This window comes from Heptranchias perlo, chromosome 34 (genome assembly GCF_035084215.1).
Source record: "Heptranchias perlo isolate sHepPer1 chromosome 34, sHepPer1.hap1, whole genome shotgun sequence".
Classification (NCBI taxonomy): Eukaryota; Metazoa; Chordata; class Chondrichthyes; order Hexanchiformes; family Hexanchidae; genus Heptranchias; species Heptranchias perlo.
In genome coordinates this window covers 3,043,377-3,069,998 of record NC_090358.1, presented here as the reverse complement: position 1 = coordinate 3,069,998, position 26,622 = coordinate 3,043,377, and the positions used below count along the sequence as shown (strand labels likewise).

The 26,622-nt window shown below is 41.1% G+C and overlaps 1 protein-coding gene across 4 annotated transcripts in view; it reads right to left on the bottom strand.

Annotated features, from left to right (window-relative positions):
• The window catches only part of golm2 (golgi membrane protein 2), a 75,921-nt gene that overhangs the window by 16,547 nt on the left and 32,752 nt on the right, over positions 1-26,622 (bottom strand). For all 4 annotated transcript variants that reach the window (XM_067971289.1, XM_067971292.1, XM_067971290.1 and 1 more), the window contains 6 exons: positions 22,750-22,852; positions 16,726-16,846; positions 15,113-15,284; positions 10,141-10,221; positions 6,525-6,836; positions 5,454-5,627 (listed from right to left, as the gene is read on the bottom strand). In XM_067971289.1, coding sequence (XP_067827390.1) covers positions 5,454-5,627; positions 6,525-6,836; positions 10,141-10,221; positions 15,113-15,284; positions 16,726-16,846; positions 22,750-22,852 — 963 coding nt within the window. The remainder of the gene's footprint in view (positions 1-5,453; positions 5,628-6,524; positions 6,837-10,140; positions 10,222-15,112; positions 15,285-16,725; positions 16,847-22,749; positions 22,853-26,622) is intronic.

Below are 26,622 nucleotides of genomic sequence, written 5' to 3'. Positions count from 1 at the left end.
AAGTGTCAACTCCAAGCCCAGGCTTGTGGAAGAGGCCAAAACCTTCAAGTAAAAACTTTAATGAAGGCATTAAAAGACACAAAAATTGATCAATTTGTTCAACATATTGTGAAATGTATAATTTCTTTATTTTGGTTAAACCTCTATTTTGGGCATTGGAAATTTTTGTTAAGGAAAAAAGGACAGATGAAAAACATTTTCAGAAAGCATTGAGAATTCAGTGAACCCAGTGGCTAGACTGCACAGTGACAAGTTTATTTAGTCATTTTCCATTATAAAATGTGGGCACAAGAATCTATAATGGAAAAGTTAATACAAAGTGACAAAAACATGACAACGGGAAGTCAAGTGGCACAGAGAACATTTATATATTTACATATACACACTCACCATTTTATGCCATACACACCATGCTGTGTAGTCAGAAAATGGTGATAATTTCAGCTAGGAGACCACTCCACCATGAAAAAGAGCCAGCCACACGAGGGGGAAGTTTATTTGAATGCGATGGGTTCTGCATTTCATGCCATTTAATGGTTCCATCTTGTAGCCAATTTTAGATGTTTTCATTTGTTTAATGGCATTTAAATATTTATTATGGAAAATGTCTCACTTGTTCCCCCTACTGTTTTACTTAGTGAAATCACACACCCTTTAAAGGCAGTCTTCTTTTAAGTATCATCTCCTTTTCCAATCAGCTGATTCTGGACTCACTGTAAAAGATGCTCTCTCTCATCACACGACAGTCACACAGAAAAATGGCAGCCAAAATGTTTGCAGGGATGGAAATGTGAATTCAGGATCAATGAGGAAACTAAAAAGAACCTTTAAAGCATACGGAATATAACAATTTAATTGACGAGAAATGTCGTCAAGACTAAGACATTCTCTGGAGATGGCGTAACTGTCATTTTTTCATATAATTTAAAAGTTTGTGGGATATACTTGAATATAGAACAATTATTGTTATACTGGCCTTAAACCATGCAAGGCCACATAAATATATGTCCCCAGCTAATCTATTATTCTATATGGGTTAGACTAGGATATCGTTCACTTCCAAACTTGATAGCTAGAGATGTCTATCTATATCTATTTCGAACATATTGTGCACACTTCTTGGGTACCTTGTCTATTATAAATGTGGATGTAGCAATTTATAATAGAAAATGACTTTGAAAACTTGTCACACTAATTGTACCAGTGGGGGCACTATAGCACCATCATTGGTGGGAGGGAGGATGTAATTAGTTTGACAAGTTTACATAGTCAGTTTCCATTGTAAGTATGGACATGGGGCATAGGAATTTATAATGGAAGAGGTAGACAAGTGTGCACGTTATAAATAGATACAGACATCTCCATCAAGTCTGGTATTGAAGGATATTCTAGTCTAGTCTAAAAATAAGGACAGAATTTATGACTGTAAATTAAGTCTGCTCTTGCTCTTAATTATCTCCTGGACTCTAAACTTGCTTCACCTAATGTCTATTCTTGGTCTCAACTTCCCATGTTCAACACCAGGGACCATCGACCACACTGTCAACTTTTCCATTGTAAATCCCAATGTCCAGGCATTAATTACACTTTCCGGCCAGTGAGGTGCTGCACTCACACCACTGGCAGGAGGGTGTAATTACACTTGACAAGTTTACACAGGCAGCTTTCATTATAAAAAAAGTCAACACAGAAATTTACAACAGAAATGAACAAAAATAAGGATAGAATGTATGACTTTAAAATGGATTACATCTGCATGCCCTGGTCCAATTATCCCTGAACCTCTAACCCTGCATCACCTGAAGACTATACTTGGTCAACTTCCCATGTTCAATTATATTATAATAAGTCTTGCATACATAATGCAATTCCTGTCATACTTATTTCTTGTCACATCTGTCAATCATGATTACATTTACCCATCATTTTACTTATCTTATTGAGATTAGTTGCCAAGATAGACAGTGGCATCGCATATTTATCTTTGAGACCTCCTAGCTACGTGCCCAAGATGTCAATGCTGTCCACAGCATTGAAGCTGCTAAAATTGGGCCCGTAGCCCACCATTACTTTCCCATCCAGCCCTCCACCGCTGTTCCTGCCACTTACTAGGGCAGAATTGTACCTCGAGCCCCAAATGTTCTCCCATCCCTGTAACCAGGCCTCAAAACCCCGGCCCCGCCCTTCAAATCGGCTCTTGCTCAGTCAAATTTAAGCACTTTTAACATTTTCTGTTGATTTTTGAAGAACTCTTAAGCAAGTAAATCCTCTTCCCAAAAAAAGGGGAGGACAAGGCAGGATTTCTTAACAAGGTTTCCTCAGCAGTGACGTGGCAAAACTTTAGTTAAAATAAATACTCTGACCATGCATTTTATTTGAGGTTTGTCTAGTGTACGGTTAGGGAAGCCTCCAATTTAAAATACATACTTAGCAGGGGGAAACCCTTTTCTATACTACGAAGTGGAGGGAATCAATTCTGCTTCATCCCTCTCACCTCCATTTGCACTCGCAATCGCCTGGAGAACCCATACATCCCCCGTCTCCCAGCTCCCTACCACCTCTCGCCCCGAGTGCCTGAACTTTCCAGCTGCCTCTTGCTACTCTCCTTGTTGAGCACCCATGCCTTTACAGCCACTCCCCACTGCCAACCCAACCCCCCAAAAACCTCCTTTCATCAGCAGTATCCCACAACCCCCTTTTTAATTTCCTACTCCCCAGTATTCCCAAATCCTGCAGCCGCCATCCAAGTGCTGCCACACCCCAAACCTACAGTCCCTCGCCAAACCTGGCAGCCCTCTCCAATCCTATAATCTAGGACATCATTTTTATTCAGGGAAAATAATTAGCACAATGGAGCCTCTGTAATTAATCTTTCATAACAGAACCTGGTTTTTAAAATGAAATATATATAAAACCAAATTCTATTATGAAACTACCCAAGCTAATTTATCACATACTCAAATAGCCTGAAACTCTCATCATATCTACCACCAGGCAATGTGAAGTCCTCAAGCAAATAGGTACATAGGAACAGGAGTAGGCCACTCAGCCCCTCGAGCCTGTTCAGTCATTCAATAAGACCGGCGCTGATCTGGATCTTAACTAACTACCTGCTACACAGCTCATTTCTAGACCCATTTAAACGTAGCAGCTTTGAAATGTGATACTGCTGTAAGTGGCAATAAATCAATCCTAAAAAGGTACTCTTCAGCCCACAAAAATCAGGGAGAGGTTTTCCTCTTTACAGTCTTTTGCTACCTGCTGGGATAAGTCCAAGTTGGTTGTAATACAATTTAATCTGTTGTGGAACAGTTGCTGTAACTCCCTGTGGATTTATTGAATTGATGCAAAATTGCAAGGTGCAGCTGCAGCAGCTTTTGGTATAAGGTGATGAAGGCGTTCCTTAAAACAGTAATGATTCTTGCTATGGTGATCAAGTTATGGTGTTATACAGGACTAGACCACATGGCAATATGTTTATTAATTCAGCACAAACCACTGGTTCTGGGATCTAGTCTGCCTCATTATAACTCTCCAACTCACTGATGCAGGGAGCCAAATGCAGCGTGCTCTGGTTTCCCGAGGATTTTGTCTGGGCATGGGCGTTGAATCCTTCTCCAAGGGAGGAGTTCCCAATGAAAATGGCACGAACAGGGACGACGCCAGTATACGTTGTGGTGGGTTATCCATCCTCTATAATGGGTGGGGGTGCTGAGAACACAAAGGTGGGCTCACCTGGAGCTGCTTTCTTGGGTTATGGTTTGCGAGGCTACCTATTGTCTCAGGGAAATACTTGTGCTTCATTTTAACCAGTCCTCAGCAAGTATAGTCCAAAGGATATTCACTGATGACTAGCGCAGCAATTGCTTCACTGGTGCTGCTCCAGGCATTGCTGGGACGTCTAAGCAGTGGGATCCCTGTTTGAGGGGCGACCTCCATTTACCGAACAGCTACCTCCTTTGAGAGATGGGTGTAATCTGATCTTAATTTACATAGAATTTGGTGCTGGTCAGTACTCACAATGGCAAATAGAGGTTCAGTGTAAATTGGTGCTGGAGGTTTTCTCTGTGCCAATGAACTCTCACATTAAGGGGCATAAAAGGGTTCACATTCCCAATTGCTGTCTGTACACGGTGGCATCATGTTACAGGTAAGTGTCCAGTATAGGCTCAAGTTAAGCCCTTGGCACATGTAATGCCGACGTTTCCCCAACATCCATCAGTACCTGTGTCAGACTCAATTGGACATGACTGATTTTTCAGTCTTATACACTTGCCTAGTTTGTGCTGAATAACAGAGGAAACACAGTGCAGCTGTTCCTTATGGATATGGTTCTACGTAACCAAGGCAAGTTTGACAAGTCGTGGTGTCATGTTATTTTGCAACTAGTCTTTTACACAACAATGATAAATGTCAATGATTACAAATGGATGTTGAACTTTGCACAGTATTTAAAATCTTTGGCAGATGTTAGTGCAGACATATAACCCGTCTACGGGGACACAGTTTATTTTTGATGCAAGTGACATATTACTTGGTCAGTGCCAAAAGGCAAAATGAATAACCACATGCTCTGTATGGAGTGTAAAACTTCAATTTGTAACATAGCCCTGTAAAGGTTAATGCCCTTCTTTGTTTTTTGTTTCCCACTTGCTTTAAATACGATTGTCTAGGAAGCACAAGACTGGTTACGGGCATCACTACAGGACCTAAACAGCATAGCTTCCCTTTCTTTTGTAAGCTTGTCCTGTAAGGACAGACAAGTATGATATGTTTGGAAGCTTGTCATCTGATGATAATCAGTGTGGTCACCCAACTCTCCAAAGAAACATGAAAAGATACAGAAAAACCCAGGCTGCCTGGATAAATTAGCAGGATTGTTGATACACTCGTCTACTGATCTAACCTACTCCAGTAGACAGGCTGAAGACTTGAACCAAGTTTTTGATGGCAAGTAATCCGACACAAGGAGCAAAGAATCACTGGCTGCTGAAAAGTAAACTGATTTAATGACACAGGAGATACGCGCGCCAACTCTCTGCAACATTTGTGTGTGTCCTCAGTGCATGGCTTCCCAGAATCTATCAAGCTGGTTATACTAGTGTTGTGCAGAAAATGAAGAAGAATCCTAGTTCATTATAAACACTGTAAACATCAAAAGCAACAGAACTTAAAACTGATTTCTTGCTATCTTGATATTAATGATAAATCAATTTTAAAAATACTGTCTCCCTTAAAATGTTCAAATTCATGATTTTTATGTTCTGAAAGAACTGACTATATTTGTAGTGACATTCTGTTTATTACATTTTAACATGGCAATTAACATGTTACGAAAAACGGGTGCCACTACACAGGAGTAAAAGGACTAGTTCCCCATTAAATGCATACGTTGAAATTAATACACAGATGATGACAGGATTAAAATATATGACAAACAAAGAAATACCTACCTTGTTGACCTTTAGGATGCTCTCCTGGTTCATTTGCTTTCTCGCGTTCTTTCTCAAAAAGATTTGGCAAGGCTTGGCCAGGAGCGAAACGTACAGCTTGATTAGGCGGTGGCTGCATAGCAGGTTCCTTGGCTAAATGATGCATTAGTTTTCCTTGATGTTCTTTATCTGGGGCTATATTTGTACATTTTAGGAAGAGGAGAAAGATCAGAATCAGGAAGAATCCAGGTGATATTGGAAGGCTGATAACGCTGAGTCCCAAGGACATCAGTAACATTTCTGTACTGAATCCAATATATTCAGAATTTCCCGCAGACTGCACTCCAACATGGAATTGTTCCCTGTCCATTATTTTATGTAAATAAAATACAAAAGCCTAGATTTTCCAATTGGGGTGTATCTGACAGGGTGGAACTTCTTCCCCCGAGCCCTGGCCACCAACACATGGAGATAGTGGAAGCCCTGCCAAAATCGGGGCGGAGAATATTAGTGGCAAGCCTCAGAGACCTGATGCAGCACCCGTGGGTGCCAGCAACCTCAGAGCTACCGCTAACATTTTAAAACCTTCTTGCCATTTTCTTCTTCCTTCAGGGTCCCGTGCTTGGCAACGGGTGGACAGCCATGGCACAGGAGCTCGAAGCTGGCACCAGTATTTTGGTCCCTAACAGGCAGCCTATGGGTCCAGCTCTCTACTGCCAGCAATGCCAGGAAATACGTCGCAGGCAGGCTCATTCTATGTTGCTGAGCATGCCTGCTGGGAAATGGGAGGTGATGGTGGGAATGCTGTGCAGCAGGTTGTACGACAAGGTGATAGAAGGCGGAATCACTCTGCAGCAAGAAGCACAGGTTTTAACAAAATCACATTGGCATCTGAATATGGATTATGGACTGGGATTTCACTGCAAATCACTGCCATACCAGAGTGGCATTCTAGTTCAAGTTGGTGCCATGAACTGAGACAACCAAATTGGGAATGAGTGATTTAGAGGCATGTGTGTGTAGATGCTAAAGTAATTTCCTTATCATTTGAAGGAGACAAAGACCAAAACACTCTACAGAAGACTCGTTTACCTGGTTGGTGATTCTGAGGTTCTCCAATTTCATCTGCTCTGATACCAAGGTCTTCATCTTCTGCAATGGCTGGTTCCCCATGGTCTACAGGATTTGGAATACTTAGAACAAATGGTTTCACGATTTTTACCATGTTTTTCTGGTTATCATATGGGTCAGCAGGGTTTTGGGGAACCTGCATAGCCGGACCCCTCTCAAAACGACGGACAGACTTCACTTCAGTGTCCACAAACAGCTTGTCTCCAGGAATCCCACCACTCCTAGACACTGGTTTCTCAATTCCTTCAAAGATCATTTTGTTTTTCTTGTGATCTAAGGAAAGAATTTATTTAGTGTAAAGATAATCATTTTCCGCCTCACCCATTTTAACTTGTGTGCATTTAAGACTAATACAGATAAAATTAAAATATAAATGATCCTATAGGGCGAAGTTGTAGTACCTTCCGATACATATACACTGCTATCCTACTTTTAGGAATACCTGGCAATTATCTGAATATTGAAAGCCATATAAAAAAAAAGTTTTGGGAGAAAGGGGAGAAAAGGAAAAAAAAACAAATGCCGATGAACAATTTAAAATAGTGTACATACTTGCGTACAAGACAACCCATGCACAAGATAACTCCACTACCACTTTCAAAATAACCCCCCAAAAAAATCTACGAACCACATATGATATCCTCGTCACCAGGGCTCCACAATGAGTAAGAAATTTGATTTAAATGCACACAGACTTTTTCAAGTGCTCGCAGAATGGAAAGCTGTGCGCAAGTGGGAGCTGGAGAGAGGCAAGTGGTTGTGGAGAACTCGGACTAGCCAGGACACACAAAACTGAGCTAGTTCCATGCACCACAGTGGCTTGAATATAAGAAGCCCCCAGCCCAAATTTTCAACCAGTGGCCTAAATTCCTAGTCTTGTGGTGCAAGTGTGTGAGAGATTGGCCTATTTAGGGAAGACACGAGACCTGCATGCCCCGTGGCAAGAGGCTTTCATCAAGGATACCTGGAGAACCATATCCATCCTCAGCACGGAGTTTGAGCAATGCGCAACCTTGCAGCGGAGAACCTGGCTTCTAGGTTGAAAATTGTTCAAATCATTTGACAGGACAAGATTTTGCATGAAAGAAAAACTAAAATTACAATTTTAGTTCAGAATATGATAAAAGACCCTTTGAGATCTGATTGTAATAGTATTCAGAAACACACAAACATGGAATTTCCCCATTAGTAAGCTGGCACTAGCATGTTAAGTGCTAGTTTGTTCCCATGCAATTCACGTCTACATTGTACAGCAGAATTAAAGATCTAAACACAGGCCACAGCACTCTGACACCATGGAGTGGGAGGTGTGTTAAGAGTATTGGCTGCAAAATGAAATATGCTTTTCACTATATGATCAATCATTCCAACATTGTTAATTTAATATCCCAGGATCTCATCATTCCTGGTCTCCTGCACTACCTTCACTCACCACCCCCTCCCCCAAAAAGTACCCATAATTATTAGCAGTGCACTGCAAAACTAACTGGACCTATGATCAAACTATAGAGTGCTCTAGTCAGACGGCACTTGGAATATTGCATCCAGTTCTGGTCACAAGAAAGAAGAGAGACATTCAATTGCTGGAGGCAGCGCAGGGAAGAGCCTGGAGGCTGATCCCCAGTGTCAGGGGTACAAGTTATGAGGAAAGACCAGAGAATCTTGGACACTTCAGCCTGGAAAGGTGGCGAATGGGAGGTGATCTTATCAAATGAAATAAGATTGTTATGGGTATAGAAAAAGTTAAGCCAGAATATTACCTTAAATTAAACAGTGGGAGTAGAACTAGGGAACACAAGTTCAAACTAGAGAAGGGTACTTTTAGGACTGATTAGGAAATCTTTCTTCATAGAGTGATTAATGTGTGGAATAAACTTCCAGATAAGAAGTGGAGGCAAAAATGTGTGAATCATTTGAAGATAAAAAGATCTTGCATTTATAAAGCACCTTTCACAAACTCAGAACATCCCAATGTGCTTCACAACCAATGAAGCACCTTTGAAGTATCATCACCGTCTTAATGTAATCCAATTTGTGCACAGCAAAGTCCCAGAAACAGCAATGAGATAATGACATGATAATGAGCTGTATGGCCTTCCTCATACATAAATATCTTGTTATTTTATAAAAACTGCTTGAATTCCATATATTATTTTTATAAATTTTCTCACTTGCAGAGTATTGCCACAAGGTGGCAGTGAGTCTACAGTCTTTTGCAGCAATGGTTTGCATATGGCCCTCTCCCAACCCCTTCAGGTTCAATGTGGAGTACTACACAAAGCACTCTCAAAACTGCACCCAAATTCATTATGAAGTTAATGTGTGTTAAGTAAAGTTTTCATACTTTTGGCAGGCTCTTTGTCAAGTGATGACAATAAAACATGAATTATGAATGGGTTTGACAGGTTAGACATGAAGATGTTTATACTTGTGGGGAGTCCAAAACTAGGGGCCATAAATATAAGAAAGTCACCAATAGATCCAATAGGGAACTCTGGAGAAATGTCTTCAGCCAGAGAATGGTTAGAATGTGGAACGTGCTACCACATAGAGTAGTCAAGGTAAATAGCATAAATGCATTGAAGGGGAAGCTAGAAAAACATGAGGGGAATGAAATAGAAGGATATGCTGATAGGGTGAGATGCAGTAGGGTGGGAGGAGGCTCGTGCGGAGCACAGACCAGTTGGGCCTGTTTCTGTGCTGTAAATTCTATGTAAAGTCCTTTTTCTAAGTTTGTAAACAAACTGATTTAACTTTGAAACTATCATTTTGACCCACTACACTAGGAGATGGAAACAAACAAATCTAATCAGCTGATGGAATGTCATTCCATATAAAATATTCCATATTTTCATTTTTGTAATGGATTCCAGTTTGTCAGTGACAATGTAATTTAGCCAGTCTGCTCTCATTTTGAATGTTTCAAAGAGACGGGTTTAGAAGTCTTGCACACTGTGCCTCAAGCAGGACGCAGAAATCTGAGGAAGCATAAACCTGGGCTACTGCTGTAGCCAGTTATGGAGCATCAGAGTCTTCGTATTTCTAGTTGGAGTACACTGAGGCTCGTGAGCCAACCAAGAGAAAACAAAATCAAACTCAAAGCAAAAATCCGTGAGCATTTATTTAAGAAGAGAGGAAGAGAGGAAAAGTAATGTAATATTGCTGTTAGAATCAAAGGGAGGCAAAAACTGGACAGTACAACACTCCGACTTCACCAACTAGTCACATGGTTAGGTCGCTAGCGTCTAATGGAGCGGTGGTGTGGAATAGTAGAGATGATTTTGTTTGATAGCGCTCCCGTGAAGTGCCTTGCAACGTTTCACTACGTCAAAGGTGCTATGTAAAGGCACGATGTTGTTGTTGCAGTACAGGGGTGAGACTGCACTTGCACTTTCCCCAACGGAAATTCTATTTACTCCAATGCTAAATGACCTGGGGAAACGCCAGCTCACGACTTGGGACGTAACTGGATAAAGAAATTGATCTTTTCTCCCCCCATATGCTCCACTTCAATCGTATAAATATACGTGAAAGTTACATGAATTTAATATGAAAGCCTCTTCCTCTTTGTACATACCAAGGAAACGGTCCATGGGTTTAGCTTGTTCATTTTCTTCTATCCCGGGCATGCCAGCATCATCATCTGCTTTGCCCAGATCTGTAAAAGGCAATACTGGAATTTTAGCAGCATAATCATATTTTAAAAAAAAATCTATATATCATTTGTTTAAAAACAATAATTTAGGTGCAAAATAGTGATCAAGTTGACGGATGCTTTAAAAAAAAAATTTGCTTTTGGAATGTGGGCGATGCTGGCAAGGCCACATTTACTGCCCATTCCTAGTTCCCGAGAAGGTGGCGGCAGGCCTTCTCCTTGAACCGCTGCAGTCCTTGAGATGACGGTGCTCCCACAATGGTGTCAGGCAGGGAGTTCCAGAATACTGACCTAGGCACTATGAAGGAATGTCACGATGGTGTGTGACTTGGAGGCGATGGTTTTCACATGTTACTGGTGTTGACCTGCTTGGTGGCAGACACCCGCAGGGGAGCGAGATGTAGTCTAAGTAGCCTTGGTGAGATGCAGCAGTGCAAGCTGCAGATCGCACACACAGCGTTCACAGTGCGGCGGTGAAGGGGATGGATAGAGTCCAGTGGCAGGGGCATCGATCAAGCAAACTACTCTCTCCTGGATCTCTGCACTCCTCCAACTTTGGCCTCTTGCATATCCGCGATTTTCATCGTTCCACCATTGGCGACTGTGCTTTCAGCTGCTTGGCCCTAAGCTCTGGAATTCCCTCCCTAAACCTCTCCGCCTCTCTACCTCTCTCTCCTCCTTTAAGATGCACCTTAAAACCTACCTCTTTGACCTTGCATTTGGTCACCTGTCCTAATATCTCCTGATGTGGCTCGGTGTCAAATTTTGTTTGATAATCGCTCCTGTGAGGCGCCTTGGAACATTTTACTATGTTAAAGGCACTATATAAATGCAAGTTGTTGTTGTTGGATGGTACTGAGCTTTGAGTGTTGTTGCACCCATCCAGGCAAGTGCTGAGTATTCCATCACACTGCTAACTTCAGCCTTGTAGATGGTGGAGTGTTTGAGCGGTTAAGGGTCGTACTGCTAAATAGAATCTCTCACTTTTTAAAGAAAAAACACACTTTCAGCATCCAAAAAGGTAACCTATGTGTGGAGGCGGAAGATGTGGGTATGGTTCTTAATGAATGCTTTGCACCTGTCTTCACAAAAGAGGGGGACGATGCAGAGATTGTAGTTAAGGAGGAGGACTATGACATCCTGGCTGGGATCAACAGAGAGGAAGTATTAAGGGGTTTAGCGTCTTCGAAAGTAGATAAATCGCCAGGACCGGATGAAATGTATCCCAGGCTGTTAAAAGAAGCGAGGGAGGAAATTGCGGAGGCTCTGAGCATCATTTTCCAATCCTCCCTTGCTACAGGCGTGGTGCCGGAGGATTGGAGGACTGCTAACATTGTACCGTTGTTTAAAAAGGGAGAAAAGGATAGACCTAGTAATTACAGGCCAGTCAGTCTAACCTCAGTGATGGGCAAATTATTGAAATCAATTCTGAGGGACAGGATAAACCATCATTTAGAAAGGCACGGATTAATCAAGGACAGTCAACATGGATTTGTTAAGGGAAGGTAATGTGTAACTAACTTGATTGAATTTTGAGAGGATATAACAAAAGTCGATGAGGGTAACACATTTGATGTAATCTACGTGGATTTTAGCAAGGCTTTTGACAAGGTCCCACATGGCAGACTGGTCAAAAAAGTAAAAGTCCATGGGATCCAAGGGAAAGTGGCAAATTGGATTCAAAATTGGTTCAGTGGCAGGAAGCAAAGGGTAATGGTTGACTGGTGTTTGTGTGACTGGAAGGCTGTGTCCAGTGGGGTGCCGCAGGGCTCAGTAGTAGGTCCCTTGCTTTTTGTGGTATATGTTAATGATTTAGACTTAAATGTAGGGGGCATGATTAAGGAGTTTGCAGATGATACAAAAATTGGCCGTGTGGTTGATCGTGAGGAGGAAAGCTGTAGACTGCAGGAAGATATCAATGGACTGGTCAGGTGGGCAAAAAAGTGGCAAATTGAATTCAATCCAGAGGAGTGCGAGGTAATGCATTTGGGGAGGGCAAACAAGGCAAGGGAATACACAATAAATGGGAGGATACTGAGAGGTGTAGAGGAACGTTGGATTGCATGCCCACAGATCCCTGAAGGTAGCAGGACAGGTAGATAAGGTGGTTAAGAAGGCATATGGGATACATTCCTTTATTAGCCGAGGCACAGAATATAAGAGCAGGGAGGTTATGCTAGAACTGTATAAAACACTAGTTAGGCTACAGCTTGAGAACTGCGTACAGTTCTGGTCATCACATTACATGAAAGATGTGATTGCACTAGAGAGGGTACAGAGGAGATTTGAGGATGTTGCCAGGACTGGAGAATTTTAGCTATGAGAGAAGACTGGATAAGCTGGGGTTGTTTTCTTTGGAACAGAGAAGGCTGAGGGGTGATTTAATTGAGGTGTACAAAATTATGATGGGACTAGATAGAGTGGATAGGGACGACCTATTTCCCTTAGCAGAGGGGTCAGTGACCAGGACTCAGATTTAAAGTAATTGGTAGAAGGATTAGAGGGAAAAGCTGAGGGAAAAAATTTTCACCCAAAGGGTGGTGGGGGTCTGGAACTCTCTGCCTGAAAGGGTGGTAGAGGCAGAAACCCTAATCACATTTAAAAAGTACTTGGATATGTACTTGAAGCGCTATAACCTACAAGGCTACGGACCAAGTGCTGGAAAGTGGGATTAGGCTGGGTAGCTCTTTCTCGACCGGCACAGACACAATGGGTCAAATGGCCTCCTTCTGTGCTGTAAATTTTTCTATGTTTCTGTCAGGCACTCCCAGGTCAGGTACAGCATACACAGTAAATTTCCCTCTGCTCTGCCCTAAACAATGCGTTTTAACCTCTACCTCGGAACAGCACCTCTACTAATATGATTTTTCCACTTCTCCCACCAAGTACTTTTGAGACAGCTCAGCTCATGCTGAACCGTGGGCAATTTTGTGTCAGACACACTCACCCACTAGGAAATGGACTGTAACTACCAAAACGTGTTTCACTTGCAACCTGAAAGAGAAACTTTATGTACTACAAATTGGAACACCAAAACAGTTAAAGTTACCGTGAATATGTCACACTTACAAACCTGTGGCTGTAACTTATTCCCAGCGCAAACAGCCTCCTGGTAATGCCCTGCATAAAAGCTGGTGTGTTAACAAAGCTGGTGTAGATGCTGCAATTATTGGAACAAAGACACCAGATTTTGCAGAACAATGAATGTAACTGGGATTCTCCCTCATACTGAAAACAAAGTAACCAAAGAAAATCTTGTAGAACTGAATCATCTTAAGTTTGCATCAGACACACAGCAGGACTTGATACTTTTACCAAAATGTAAGCCACAGAGTAAAGCTGTGTTTATAACTTATGTGGTCAGGAAGGCAACTTACACAGTTCACTGGTGGTTTGTCTCAGTTTTTTTTTAAAACTTAAATTGAGAAAGGTGAAGGGATAAGGCTCATAGAACAAGACACCACCAAGGCTGAAAAGGGCAAGAAGGAAGCAACAGGAGGAAGGAAAAACTGAAGGGAGGCAGTTCCATTAAGGAAGGAATTGCACAATTTAGAAGCCCTGAGAAAGTACACGTTAGAGCAGGAGACATACTGATTTCAACACAGTGAGAATGTATGGAGGAGTATTTGTAGCTTAGGAAGGAAAAAAATAAGCACCATAGGAGAGGGGGAGGAGATTACCAGATGACGAATTTTTGTGTTGTCAAGGAGTGCAAGGGACATGTTAAGAGCATCTCCAGAAGATGGAAATGGGAGTCCAGTCTTGGACAGACATGAGCTATAATCGAGTTAAAAATTGAGAGGAAAAGAACGTTTGGCATGAAAGAGAAAACCAACTTCTTGGAGGCAGCTTTAGCAATAGAGATTTGGGAATTCCATTTAAGAGCAGGGGAGATATAGTGAGGCTAAAGATGGCAACTAATGGAAAAGTACTTGGATTGTAGTCAAAGGTTAAGAGGTGCAAATTTCGCAAGAGATATGAAGAAACTGTCAAAGTGATGCAAGAAGAAATGAATAAGCAACGAGGCGCAGAACAGTTGGTCCATTGTCTGCGACGTCTCAGCTAATTCCCAGCACTTGTGGAAATCAGATCAGATGTAGCAAAATCAGGTGGGAAAACACCAAAAGATACTAATAAAAGTTAGGCAGGATAAAGATGTCATTGGAATATTTGTATTTAATGTTTGGATAAGAATCAAGTATGCAACAGTCACATATTTAACCAAAATGCCTCTGCTCTCAGGTGTATGGAACGAGGACTTCGTTGCATGCTAAGTTGCTGTGTAAATGAATGTTCCATCTGTAAGTTGTATGGAGTCAAATGTACTATGAGAGAGACTTGAATATTTGCTCATCAGAAGGTCATTGGATTATTATTCGTTCCACTCTTTTTTTCCATCAGCAAGTTTTCATTTTTGTGAAACATCACACACAGAGTCACGGTCACAAAGTCCATCACTTTGCAAAGGTGACTACCCATAGTGTAACTACAGATCTAAGAGGGAACGAATTACCCAAAAATTCTGGTCAACAACTTGCTGGAGTTTGTAGTTTCATTATAACATTTTATTATAAAAGTATCAGTAATGCAATCCCACTTCATGCCTGAAATGCTGTTAAAAGTGTTCTGTATGTAACTTTTATTTTACGTACAATTCAATTTTGCAATATAAATGGAGCAATAATAGGTCCAAAGATCAAATTAGTTTTTCCAAAGCTCAGTTACACAAACACCAAAAACAAATCATACCCCAGAGGCAAACTGCACTGAATCTATGAAATCAGAGTGTTTAGTATCTGCACACAAAAACAACTATTCAGACGTGTTATCTGACAGGCAGTAGTTCCGTTGCTAGATTACATAACTGCACTATTTATTTAGAAGTCTCTCTTACGTGGTATTTTCTTTTCATTGTCTAGGTGAGGCTGCAGTTCATTTCCATTATTAAGATTGATGCTGGGTTTGTTATTCTCAGTTGTCTGCTGCTCCACCTCAGAATTTACTTTTGCTTTGTTGAAATCCCAGTCAGATTTCCGAGGATTAGCCACTTCCTCCTCCACTCTGGGCTGTGAAACCAAAGCAAAGAAAAATGGTAGATGCGATTAAAGGCAGAGTAACATTAGCAGGTGTCAACAGTGCTCGAGACACTTGCTCAGCAGACAGATTTCCATTGGCTCCAACATTCTGTTTGTCAAGGCCTTCTGCTATGCATCTTTGTGTCCTGCTTGGACTCCCAAGCGATTCAGGAAATGCTACTGAAAGGAGAGGTCATTCTCAAAACCGGTCTATTCATTATAATGGCAGTTGAATGCGTTCAGAGTAAAAGCAAGGTTAGAATTGCCCCTCCCTGTCTCTAACCTCCTCCAGCCCCACAACCCTCCGAGATCTCTGCATTCCTCCAATTCTGGCCTCTTGCACATCCCCGATTTTAATCGCTCGGTCGTTGCCAGCTGTGCCTTCAGTCATCTAGGCCCTAAGATCGGGAATTCCCTCCCTAAACCTTACTCTCCTCCTTTAAGACACTCCTTAAAACCCACCTCTTTGACCTCACCTGTCTTAATATTCCCTTATGTGGCTCGGTGTCAAATTTTGCTTGATAATGCCCCTGTGAAGCACCTTGCTACATTGAAAGGTGCTACATAAACACAAGTTGTCTGACTTCCAGGAGCATTCCCTAAATTTTCCGTACCGTGACAAGAAACATCAGTGCACATGCACTCATGTCTGGAAGCCAGGAGAGGCAACAGAAAGGTGTAACAGATCAGAGGAGGTGATCAGAAGCATGATAGGGCATCAATAAGAGAAGGGAATCAGAGATAGGTAATATATGGACATGGAAAATAATGCATTGACATCATTGTCTTTTTGTTTTTCAATTAGATTGCACAGTTCAAATGTGATTTATTACTGTACCACCTAGGAGGCTACTTCTAAGGATATAAAAAAGCAGATGGGGATGGCCCATCAACACTCACCTTATCCAGAAGGTTCAATCTCATGCACCTGCCTCCCCAACTGGGACCAATGCTAACTCCTGGGGAGAGGAATACCCTGGGAAAATCCTCCCCAACTCCAGAAACCCATCCAAACATGCTTCAGGAGACCATCAAAAATGACAAATTGTGTTCTCATTCTTAACTTCAGCAGCAGGAGAGTAATTTGGGCACGTAAAACATTGAGTTCTTACCTAAACAGCATCTCCCCTCAAGATTCCCCAATCTGCCTGTGGGGGAAGTGGCTGGGTTTTACTCAGCACAAAGACATTAGTCAGATCTGGAAATCACGTGAGGAGCTGTAGGTATGAAGTCTCATTCCATTGCACTGAAGCTCCATAATTAGCACTTTGCGTGCATCTTAAACATTGCGTAGAGGGGTACTTGACTGCAATTAATCCAGTTTTTAACAACTGAAGTTACATACCATATAGCAGCATGAAATGAAGCAAATATTTACCATTATCAGTTGAATGGAACTGAAAACATTGCTCTACAAAACTGTGCAGCTTACCTGGTTTTGTTTATTGGGATCTTCTTGGCGTTTTGCAGACTGGTCACGCACTTTCCCTAAAGTCATTATCTTTTCTTCACATTGCTCCTTAAGTGCACTGATCTGCTGACCACATTGCAGGCTGCAAGACAACAGCCCCAAGAACAGTAAGCAGTGCTCACAAAACAGCAACTTGGATTTCTAAAGCACTTCAGATGCAGGAAGACATCTCAAATTGTTCCTGAATTCACCCAACAAAACAAATAGGCCGATTTGGCTTCAATGGGAGCCAACTCGAGCACGGAACTATAAAACAACAGTGCAAATACACTCAACACTGGAAACAGCAACTGAGTTTACAAAAAGCAACACTGCTGCTGGCAAAAGCCATGGAAATGTTTGCATAGAGAACATACTTCTATTAAACTCATGGTAAAACTGTCAGGATTCTAATTAACATCAATGAGCTTTCTCATATCTTAACAAGCTGCCAGCAATTCATTTATTCACTGAACTGGAGAGAATAAAATCCATTGTGGACAGAGGTCAGATACCTGTAACACGCAGATATTCCACCTTTCTTATTCCCTCCAATGTTTAACTCTTTGGAGGTACATTTTCACACCACCCCTCTCCTCCCCTCCCGAAAATATATAACATGTATTCTACGGATACTGCAGTACATTAATATACACGATTCACCCTCCAGCAAATTCCCCATCGGGGCTAAGATTGCAAGAGGACAGTCTTTGCGGTTTTAAACAGAAAGGCAAACAGAAACTGGAGGGAGGTTCCGCATGCTGTCCTAACAGAAGGTACATTGAAGCGTTGGTCTGAGCATCCCCATACCTGGTGAATGGTACGTGACACTTTGTGCCCATGGTGATTCTATAAGCGGGGATTTTTCCTTCTTAAATCAATTTTTAGCCCCAATATAACATGAAGTAGGAATCCACGGTTCCCTATGGTAGCAATGGTACTCTGCTGATAATATACGAGTCTTCCAATCTATCCAGAGGGACAGATCACCTGTGCTACATTTTAACTCCCAGTGTTGCAGGCAACCCTCCGAGATGCACTGCCCCAGTCAGGAAGCTTGCCTGTAACACTGGGGGTCAGGATGATGCAGCTAGCTTAGAGGATCTAGACTTGTAAAGATGCAGGCTATCTGGGTAACCAAGTTTTTGGAGAGAGGGAAAGAGAGAAAAGAACAAAAAGGAAAGGGAGAATATACAAATGAAAATATCAAACATAGTTCTATGAGTACAGAGAATCGACCTTATAATATATTCAACAGATCTTTCTTTCAGGTGCATGAAGCAGCAAGATGCACACATCTTGGAAATTTCACAAGACACACCATTCCAAAGAACTAAAATTCTGATATTTGGCATTCTAAAGTATGATACTGTGCTACGATTACCCGGAAATGTTCAGATAACAATTCAAGTGGGTCCTGTCTTTGCATTTTTCAATAAGCACTAAAACTGCATCAACTTTTCAGTGGTCCTAACACAACTGCAATTGTACAAGGAAATGGATGTCATGTTTATTTTATAAATATTCCCAGGTTGTAGTCTGCACTGAGAAATGCCCCTGCAATGTTAACGGAATGCAATTAATGCTTTCTACTGCTTTGAACAGATCTGCCGCTGTGCTCCACTGTCTCCTGAGATTATAGCATCTGTTGCTATGCGACCATTAGAACGGAGACAGACTAAAGATGCCGGCAATGGTGAGACACTCTGCAGCAGCTGGCAGATTTGAATGTATTCAGCCTCAGACAATGACAGGTAATCTAGCTAAGAGTAATTCAAATCAGAAAACTGCTGTGTTGCAGATGAGACTGATCATTACAACTCTGACCAGTCTAATGCCAATGAAGCAGATATAGAGGATGGAATTTCAAGAGTTAAATAAAAGGAGAGATGCTGTAAAATGGGTTATTTCGGCATGAGTTTTATTTTGACAACTGCATCTGGCTTTTTGCCACAAAAATAAAATCCATGTAAAAATCTGTATTGAAAATAATCTTACTGGTAGGTACAAATATCAAAACACAAAAACCCTTAGCTCCCTCTAGTGAAAAGTTGATCTGTACAAACTACATATTTGACATTCATTGAGAAAGTATTTAGTGCTTTAATACCTGCTTCCAGAAATGATTAAGTATTTAATGTCAGTCACTTATACACTAATTACCCTTCTTTTGTGGCACATGCACAGAATCATCCACAAGGACTTTGAAAATCCTCAATTTGCATCATTAACAACCACTTATTGTTCTTTTTCTACTGAATAGCCAACTTTATCCCCACCCTTTTTTTTAAAAAGAGAAAGCCAAATTTATGCATTTCTTCTGAAAATAGCAAATATGCATTTTTTTCTTGCAACTGGAGTTGAGCCAAACTTACTAGTTCTGGTGGAACACTATCAAATTTGGTAAGTTAAATAAAACCATAGTATTCCAGTAGCATAGCTATATTTACTGTAAAATTCACATCTGCATTTTCCCACATAGCAAGTTCTTTTGAACTGGTTTAGGAGGCAGTGCCAACCCAAGGTAGAACATTTCTTCATGCACAGGGAGGGGGAAAACAATGGTGAATCAGTGAAATACATGAGGTTACAACACACAAACATGCCATTCGCCACAACCAGTCGTGTCAGTGTGTACCCTCCACGCAAGCAAATAGTTCTGATCACATTTACCCACCCTGTTCCCGTATCTTTTCAACCCCTTTTCCTTCACCCACCTTTCCAACACCAATTAGCATGTTTCTGTGTTGTAACCTCATGTATTTCAATGATTCACCATTGTTTTCACCCTCCCTGTGCAAGAAATGTCCTACCTCTGGTTGGCACCATCTCCTAAACCAGATCAAAAGATGTGGGAAAATGACATTTATAAAATAAATGTGTATATAAATGAGTCAAACATAATTTACTTTTTTTTTTGTACTAGTCAAAAGTGAAGGATATCAGTGTTGAGGTTTTAGATGACGCGCTCTACTTGCTGCACCCAGTGTTAGAGCAGCATTAGGTTGAAATTATGCCATCTTATTTTTGTTTATAACCCCTGTAGCCAGCAGAGAAAGGGTTTTCATCTCACCATTCTGGGCTGGATTCAAACCAAGGTCCTATGGTAAAGGTTAGCATTCCAACCTACTGTGTTATCCTATGGGACACATTAGCTTTAACTCCTAAGCTATTTAACATACATGGGAATAAATTCAGGCAACTCCTGATTGTTGCATCAGTTACAAATTTACACAGTGTTTAGATGTAGGAATTTGACTGAACCAAGATGACGCGATCATTAACTGAATTTATTTATATCATTTTGGTTAAGCATCCATTGTCGCGCAGATAAGACAAACTAAGCAGCTGTTGATTTTATTTGAAAACACATTATCTTTTTATGAAACCACTGATACACAAGAGGAATAAAGTCCCAAACTAAACAAGAACACTGGACTTACAACAGAACACAGTAGAAAAATAGATACACATTGGGGCCAGTTGCATGAGAAAATCTATCCAGTTGGGCACTTTAAAGTGGTTATCAACTATCAACTAATGCTATTTATCTGTTAGAACAACTGTTCACCAGTTAACTTCAGTTTTGACTAAGTTGGTGTTGGACAGGTTTAGGTTGTGTTCTGTCTAATCCTAATCATTGCCTAATTCTTGTTGACACAAGATGTATACATGAAGCTAAAAAAAATATTGGGTTTTTTCCCCTGAAAAATAGATAATAGGAGGTTCTGAAATAATTATGAACCTTAAAGTTAACACATGAAACCATACAGTACTGAAGTAGGATTTTCAAAAACCTGGTTGATTACATTAAATTATACATTTAATTAGGTGATATCTACTTATGACGACACCAATCATCAAAACCACTGGCATATGTGATGGCTCTCAGCTAAATTACACATTTTATACCTGCATAATAAAATCACAGGTACTGTAAGTTATCAGGTTATTTGAAAAATAGAGCAAACACTGCAGGGTACCATCTAACATTGCAACTATCGATCTCAGATGGTCATCAGTGGATTGTAATGGGTAACTCTCAGACCAGAGTTATAACACTAGTTGTGTATGTTCCAGACTTCATAAAACAGCTCGAGATCATTTTTAAATGTTAGGAGAGCCAGGAGTGGGACTGTATTTTCCAACATTAAAAAAAATCCACACATTTTAAAAAAAAATCCAGCCAGGCCTGCAGACCTTTAAAAAGCAGTTTCGAACAGGCTGAAGTTATACTCCAAGCCAATACAAACACAAAGTGCTGCCTATACAGCCACCTGGCCAGGTCACACTGTTTGACCTTAGTGTGTTTAAGTGTCGGGCAATTATAAAGCCACTTTCACATCTTGGGTATACCTGAAACCACTTTGTGCCAACAGGAAAGTACTAGAAAACTGTAACCTAAAATTTCAATTTAGTATTCAATCATGAACTGTTACATTCTACAGTTGATATTCCCATGGTTCTGACAAGACAAGTCTGTGTGTTCTCCTGAGTACTTGATAAAGTATAGATAGAGATATGATCATCATAATTTTCAATCAGTTTTGTAAATTGAGTTTTGGCCACCTCTTTTCAAGAAGTTAATCAGTACAGCTTTAATCCATTTTTATTAAAAATTCTCTCCTGATCTCATTTCAAACTTGCAAATTTTGTATTTACATCCTCTACTCAACACTAGCAGAAGTCAAAATAATCTGCTTATATCCACATTCTTTATTCTTATCATTTTAAAGAACTGAATCGCATCCCCTCTTAATCTGCTCCCTCGCCTCAAATGAAATCAAGACTATTTCCATCAATTTATCCTCAAGTATACATTGTACTTCCTTCAAAATCAGATGGTTTTATTATGTAACAACCCATTTCCCTGGTTATATTATAGCATTCATAAGCAATATTCTCCAGCAGTTACAAGGTCATTTATTCACACCCTCCCCACAATCACAGAACAAATATTTATTCACAAGTCTACCTCATACCGTTTGCAGGATTTGGTTACACATCAATGCTTTCTCAAAGCACATATACAAGTATTAGCTACTGATGTTGAAAATACACTAATGCATGTTCCTCTGTCACCAACACTTGCAATTCCATTAATATTGATTTTTGCATCATTCTTTTAATGCATGCAGTTCTCAGATAGAAAGGAGCCAGAGTAAACATTTCACCCTTCCCCCTTCTATCCCTGTATTTTGGGGAAAGAGGTAATACCCTTTTGACTTGCACGAGTTATACTAGTGCTTTCACATTATTCATTTTCACTTGCATCATATCAAACTCCCCTCAAAGAACACCATTTTGGATTTATCAATAGAAACACACACTTCACAACCACAGCAAAAGTTGATCAACAACACGACTGTTGTTGCTTGTGAAAAGTTTATTTGTGGAGCAACCAGAACAAAAAAGCCTGACGAATGGATTGAAGGGAAAAATGGTGCATAATCCTGAAATATCAAATGCTGACAAACTTGAAATAGGATTAACTATTTACTCTACATTTAATGACTAGCTCATGACTAATGAGTGAATTAATACCAAAAGGGGAAGAATTGCTTTAGTTACTAGGTACAGCAAGATCAAACATGGTATTTTTGAATCTATTTACAATGTCACTATATAGAGGGAGCACAGACAGAGTCAATACCTCATCATGAACCACAAGCGATTTAAGATTTTACTCAAGTATGAGATAAATTGAGCTTATTGTTCTCTATTGGTGCATTGTTTAAATATTTAACCAAACTAGCTTTATTTAAAAAGTTAGTTAAGAGTTTGGGAATAAAATGGAGTAATTCAAAACTAGTCAAAAACAAAAGTACAAAATTGGTAAAGCACAGTTTGAAGGGTCACATGCTGAAGAGTGTATTTGTTTTTAATTTAAAGGCTCAATTTTACTTTAGGTCCATCTTAAATCTATTGCAACAAGCACAAAAAAATCTGAAACAGAAAACATTTAAGGTGTCACTATATGGAAACTGTGTAGAATGGGTACTTCACCTCTCATATTCTAGCTTCTTCTCCAAGGACGTGGAGTTCTTCCTGTACTCCTGTAGCTGATCATCCCGCCTCATGAACTCCTGTCGTAACTCAGTGAGCTGCTCTGTATAACAGAGAAGAACACCTCAGTTGGACCAAAAATTAACGGGGCAGCAATAACCATTACATCACAAAAGAAGACTTTATTCTGTGGCAGAAATTTTATTTATTTTTTGTTCGTTCATGGGATGTGGGCGTCGCTGGCAAGGCCAGCATTTATTGCCCATCCCTAATTGCCCTTGAGAAGGTGGTGGTGAGCTGCCTTCTTAAACCGCTGCAGTCCGTGTGGTGAAGGTTCTCCCACAGTGCTGTTAGGAAGGAAGTTCCAGGATTTTGACCCAGCGACAATGAAGGAACGGCAATATATTTCCAAGTCGGGATAGTGTGAGACTTGGAGGGGAACATGCAGGTGGTGTTGTTCCCATGTGCCTGCTGCCCTTGTCCTTGTAGGTGGTAGAGGTCACGGGTTTGGGAGGTGCTGTTGAAGAAGCCTTGGTGAGTTGCTGCAGTGCATCCTGTGGATGGTACACACTGCAGCCACGGTGAGTCAGTGGTGAAGGGAGTGAATGTTTAGGGTGGTGGATGGGGTGCCAAGTGGGCTGCTTTGTCCTAGATGGTGTTGAGCTTGAGTGTTGTTGGAGCTGCACTCATCCAGGCAAGTGGAGAGCATTCCATCACACTCTTGACTTGTGCCTTGTAGATGGTGGAAAGACTGTGGGGAGTCAGGTGGTGAGTCACTCGCCGCAGAATACCCAGCCTCTGACCTGCTCTTGTAACCACAGTATTTATGTGGCTGGTCCAGTTAAGTTTCTGGTCAATGGTGACCCCCAGGATGTTGGTGGTGGGGGATTCGGCGATGGTAATGCCGTTGAATGTCATAGGGAGGTGGTTAGACTCTCTCTTGTTGGAAATGGTCATTGCCTGGCACTTGTCTGGCGCGAATATTACTTGCCACTTATGAACCCAAGCCTGGATGTTGTCCAGGTCTTGCTGCATGCGGGCAGGGACTGCTTCATTATCTGAGGGGTTGCGAATGAAACTGAACACACTGCAATCGTCAGCGAACATCCCCATTTCTGACCTTATGATGGAGGGAAGGTCATTGATGAAGCAGCTGAAGATGGACTTATGTATGCACTTATGTGGCACGTTCATATCAGCCTGATGCAGTTGCGTGCTCAATGCAAAATTGGCCCCGAAGACTATGAAATGCACCAAAATGTTGTGGGATGACACTTGCTTCAGGCCATCTCACACTTGTTTGAGTGTACACTGAGTGCAGGGTCACCCCAACCCAAGAAGCACTTACTGGCCACTAAAAATACCTACTTTTCACTTTATTGCACAGTGGCCTTCAACTGAGGTGGTATTGTAATGTTGTTGTAGCAAATGGAGCATTTTGGAGTGTGCCTGGAGTAGCTGTGTGAGGGTAGCAAGCTACATATGAAACAATGCAACTCTTTTGCTCTTTTTTTTTTAAATACACATTGTCCCTCATCTTTACAGGCCCCCTTAGTATCACACACCATTATTCATTTGCAAGGACAGTGTAAATGGACTGCTCCCTGGTCTGTACCATTATAGAACAGGATGTTAGGAAGCATTCACGATTGAACTTGCCATATGAAGGAAGAACTGCTGATGTGACCTTGCATCCTACCTCCCCGCAGTACAGTGTGATGCAGAACAGGAGGCCACGCAACTATGCTTACTAATTAGTTATGAACAGCCTACAGAAATTGAAGACATTTGTTTTGGAAAAAATCTCTACAGAATATATACAATTTTAAAAGTTTAATTGAATTCCAATGACAGACAAGTGGGACGACAGTAGTTGTAACTGAGCCCAAACAGCATAACTGAAGGACTCTAACAAAGAGTCTCATCAACCTGCCTGTCCACAGTTACGACCCATTGTATGCCTGCTTGACTAATATTTCTCAATTCAGGGTTGAAATTGTAGAGTTGCTACACAGGCAGTGTCAATTAATAGTTACATCAGAAAGAAGAGTTTTGGTTTAATTTTAACACATGCAGCAGCCCCTTTAACAAAAGGTATCAAACTAGACCATCAAAACCATGCAAATAATTTATGAAACATTCTTTAAATTACAGCACCAGACATCTGCGTCTGTGAAAGGTTTGGAGACCTTTTTTGCCACTTAGTCATTGCCTCAATAACCAGCTGATAAATGCCCTTTTAAATCAGAGGTAGAAAATTCCAGAACTCAGAGCTGCAACCCACTTTCCCTGGCTAGAACCTGCAGAAAATCCTAATGTTAATGCTAAGGATCCTGCCTGGGTAAAAAATGCTGCTGCTAGTTGTTTGTGTCACTAGACGGAGTGCCAATATTTGAACAGCTCACCAATGAACTCTAATAGCCTACTGCACCACAGCAACAGTTGACAGGCTCCTGCTTAGGGCTTGAATATTGTTTCACTGCTTCAGCGCACGCACACACGCACGCACGCACACACGCACCTTAATAACAATTAAAGGTAACATATCCCTTCTGTTTCCACTCAGCAATTCCACAGAGCAATTGCCAAAAGAACTCAGTGAAACCTACATTCTACAGTAGAATACATTAGATCATTGCCCCAACCTGCGATGCCATAATGCTGCCTTACAGGAATGGTATTCAAATGTGCACTTAGTTTTCAAAAGTGGAAAAACAATACCAATGCAAGCTGCTTCCATGATCATTTGTGAGGAAGGGGACTTAGATGGACTATCTGGTAGGATCTTCATTCTTCAAACTGAAGCATCAACATGCCATAGCAATAACAGCACATCATAAAAGAGTAAAATGACAATAGACATCATTCAGGTGTTTTTGATGCCAATGTGACCCAGAATATTACCCATGGGATCACCCCTTTCTAAGCCATGCAAGGATATCTATCTTCCTTTGGGTTCCTGGAATGAGAGGTTTGTCCTATGGGGAGAGATGGAGTAGAATGGGCCTATATTCTGGAGTTTAGAAGAATGAGAGGTCATTGAAACATACAAGATTCTAAGAGGGTTTAACAGGGTAGATGCTGAGAGGTTGTTTCCCCTGGCTGGAGAATCTAGAACTAGGGGGCATAGTCTCAGGATAAGGAGTCAGACATTTAGGACTGAGATGAAGAGAAATTTCTTCACTCACAGGGTTGTGAATCTTTGGAATTCTCTACCCATGAGGGCTGTGGATGCTCAGTCGTTGAGTATATTCAAGGTTGAGATCGATAGATTTCTGGACTCTAAGAGAATCAAGGGATATGGGGATCGGGCGGGGAAGTGGAGTTGAGGGAATGGCAGAGCAGGCTCGAGGGGCCGTATGACCTCCTGCTCCTATTTCTTATATTCTTCCATGGGATTATACAACAGTTCATTACAAAGTCAGAAATGACAATTATGAAATAACTATTTACAATATGGCAGAACAGGCTTGAGGGGATGAAAGACCTACTCCCGTTCCTATATCTTCATGACATGTACTGCCACCTGAAAAATGACGGTCTCCAGTAAGTAGTTTCCTTCTTCATTCTAGATCCTCAACATACTGCAGGAGGGTCACTAATACAAAGAAGAATGAGGAAAGCCTTTGCATTTCACCAAGACACTAAACAAAACATATCTATTACATTGTAGGTGCATTTGGCCAGAAAAGAAAAAAGAAAATCTAGTAAAGGTACTGAAATTACTCGCAAGTAACGGCTCAAAAATGCTATCTGAAGTGATTGGTGTAAGATTAGTCTAAGAGGCCACGGTCGAACTAGCAAAATAGCACAATAACTGGCCGTCTAAGATTGGTTGGAGAACTAGGTAATCAACAACAATCTCATCCGGGG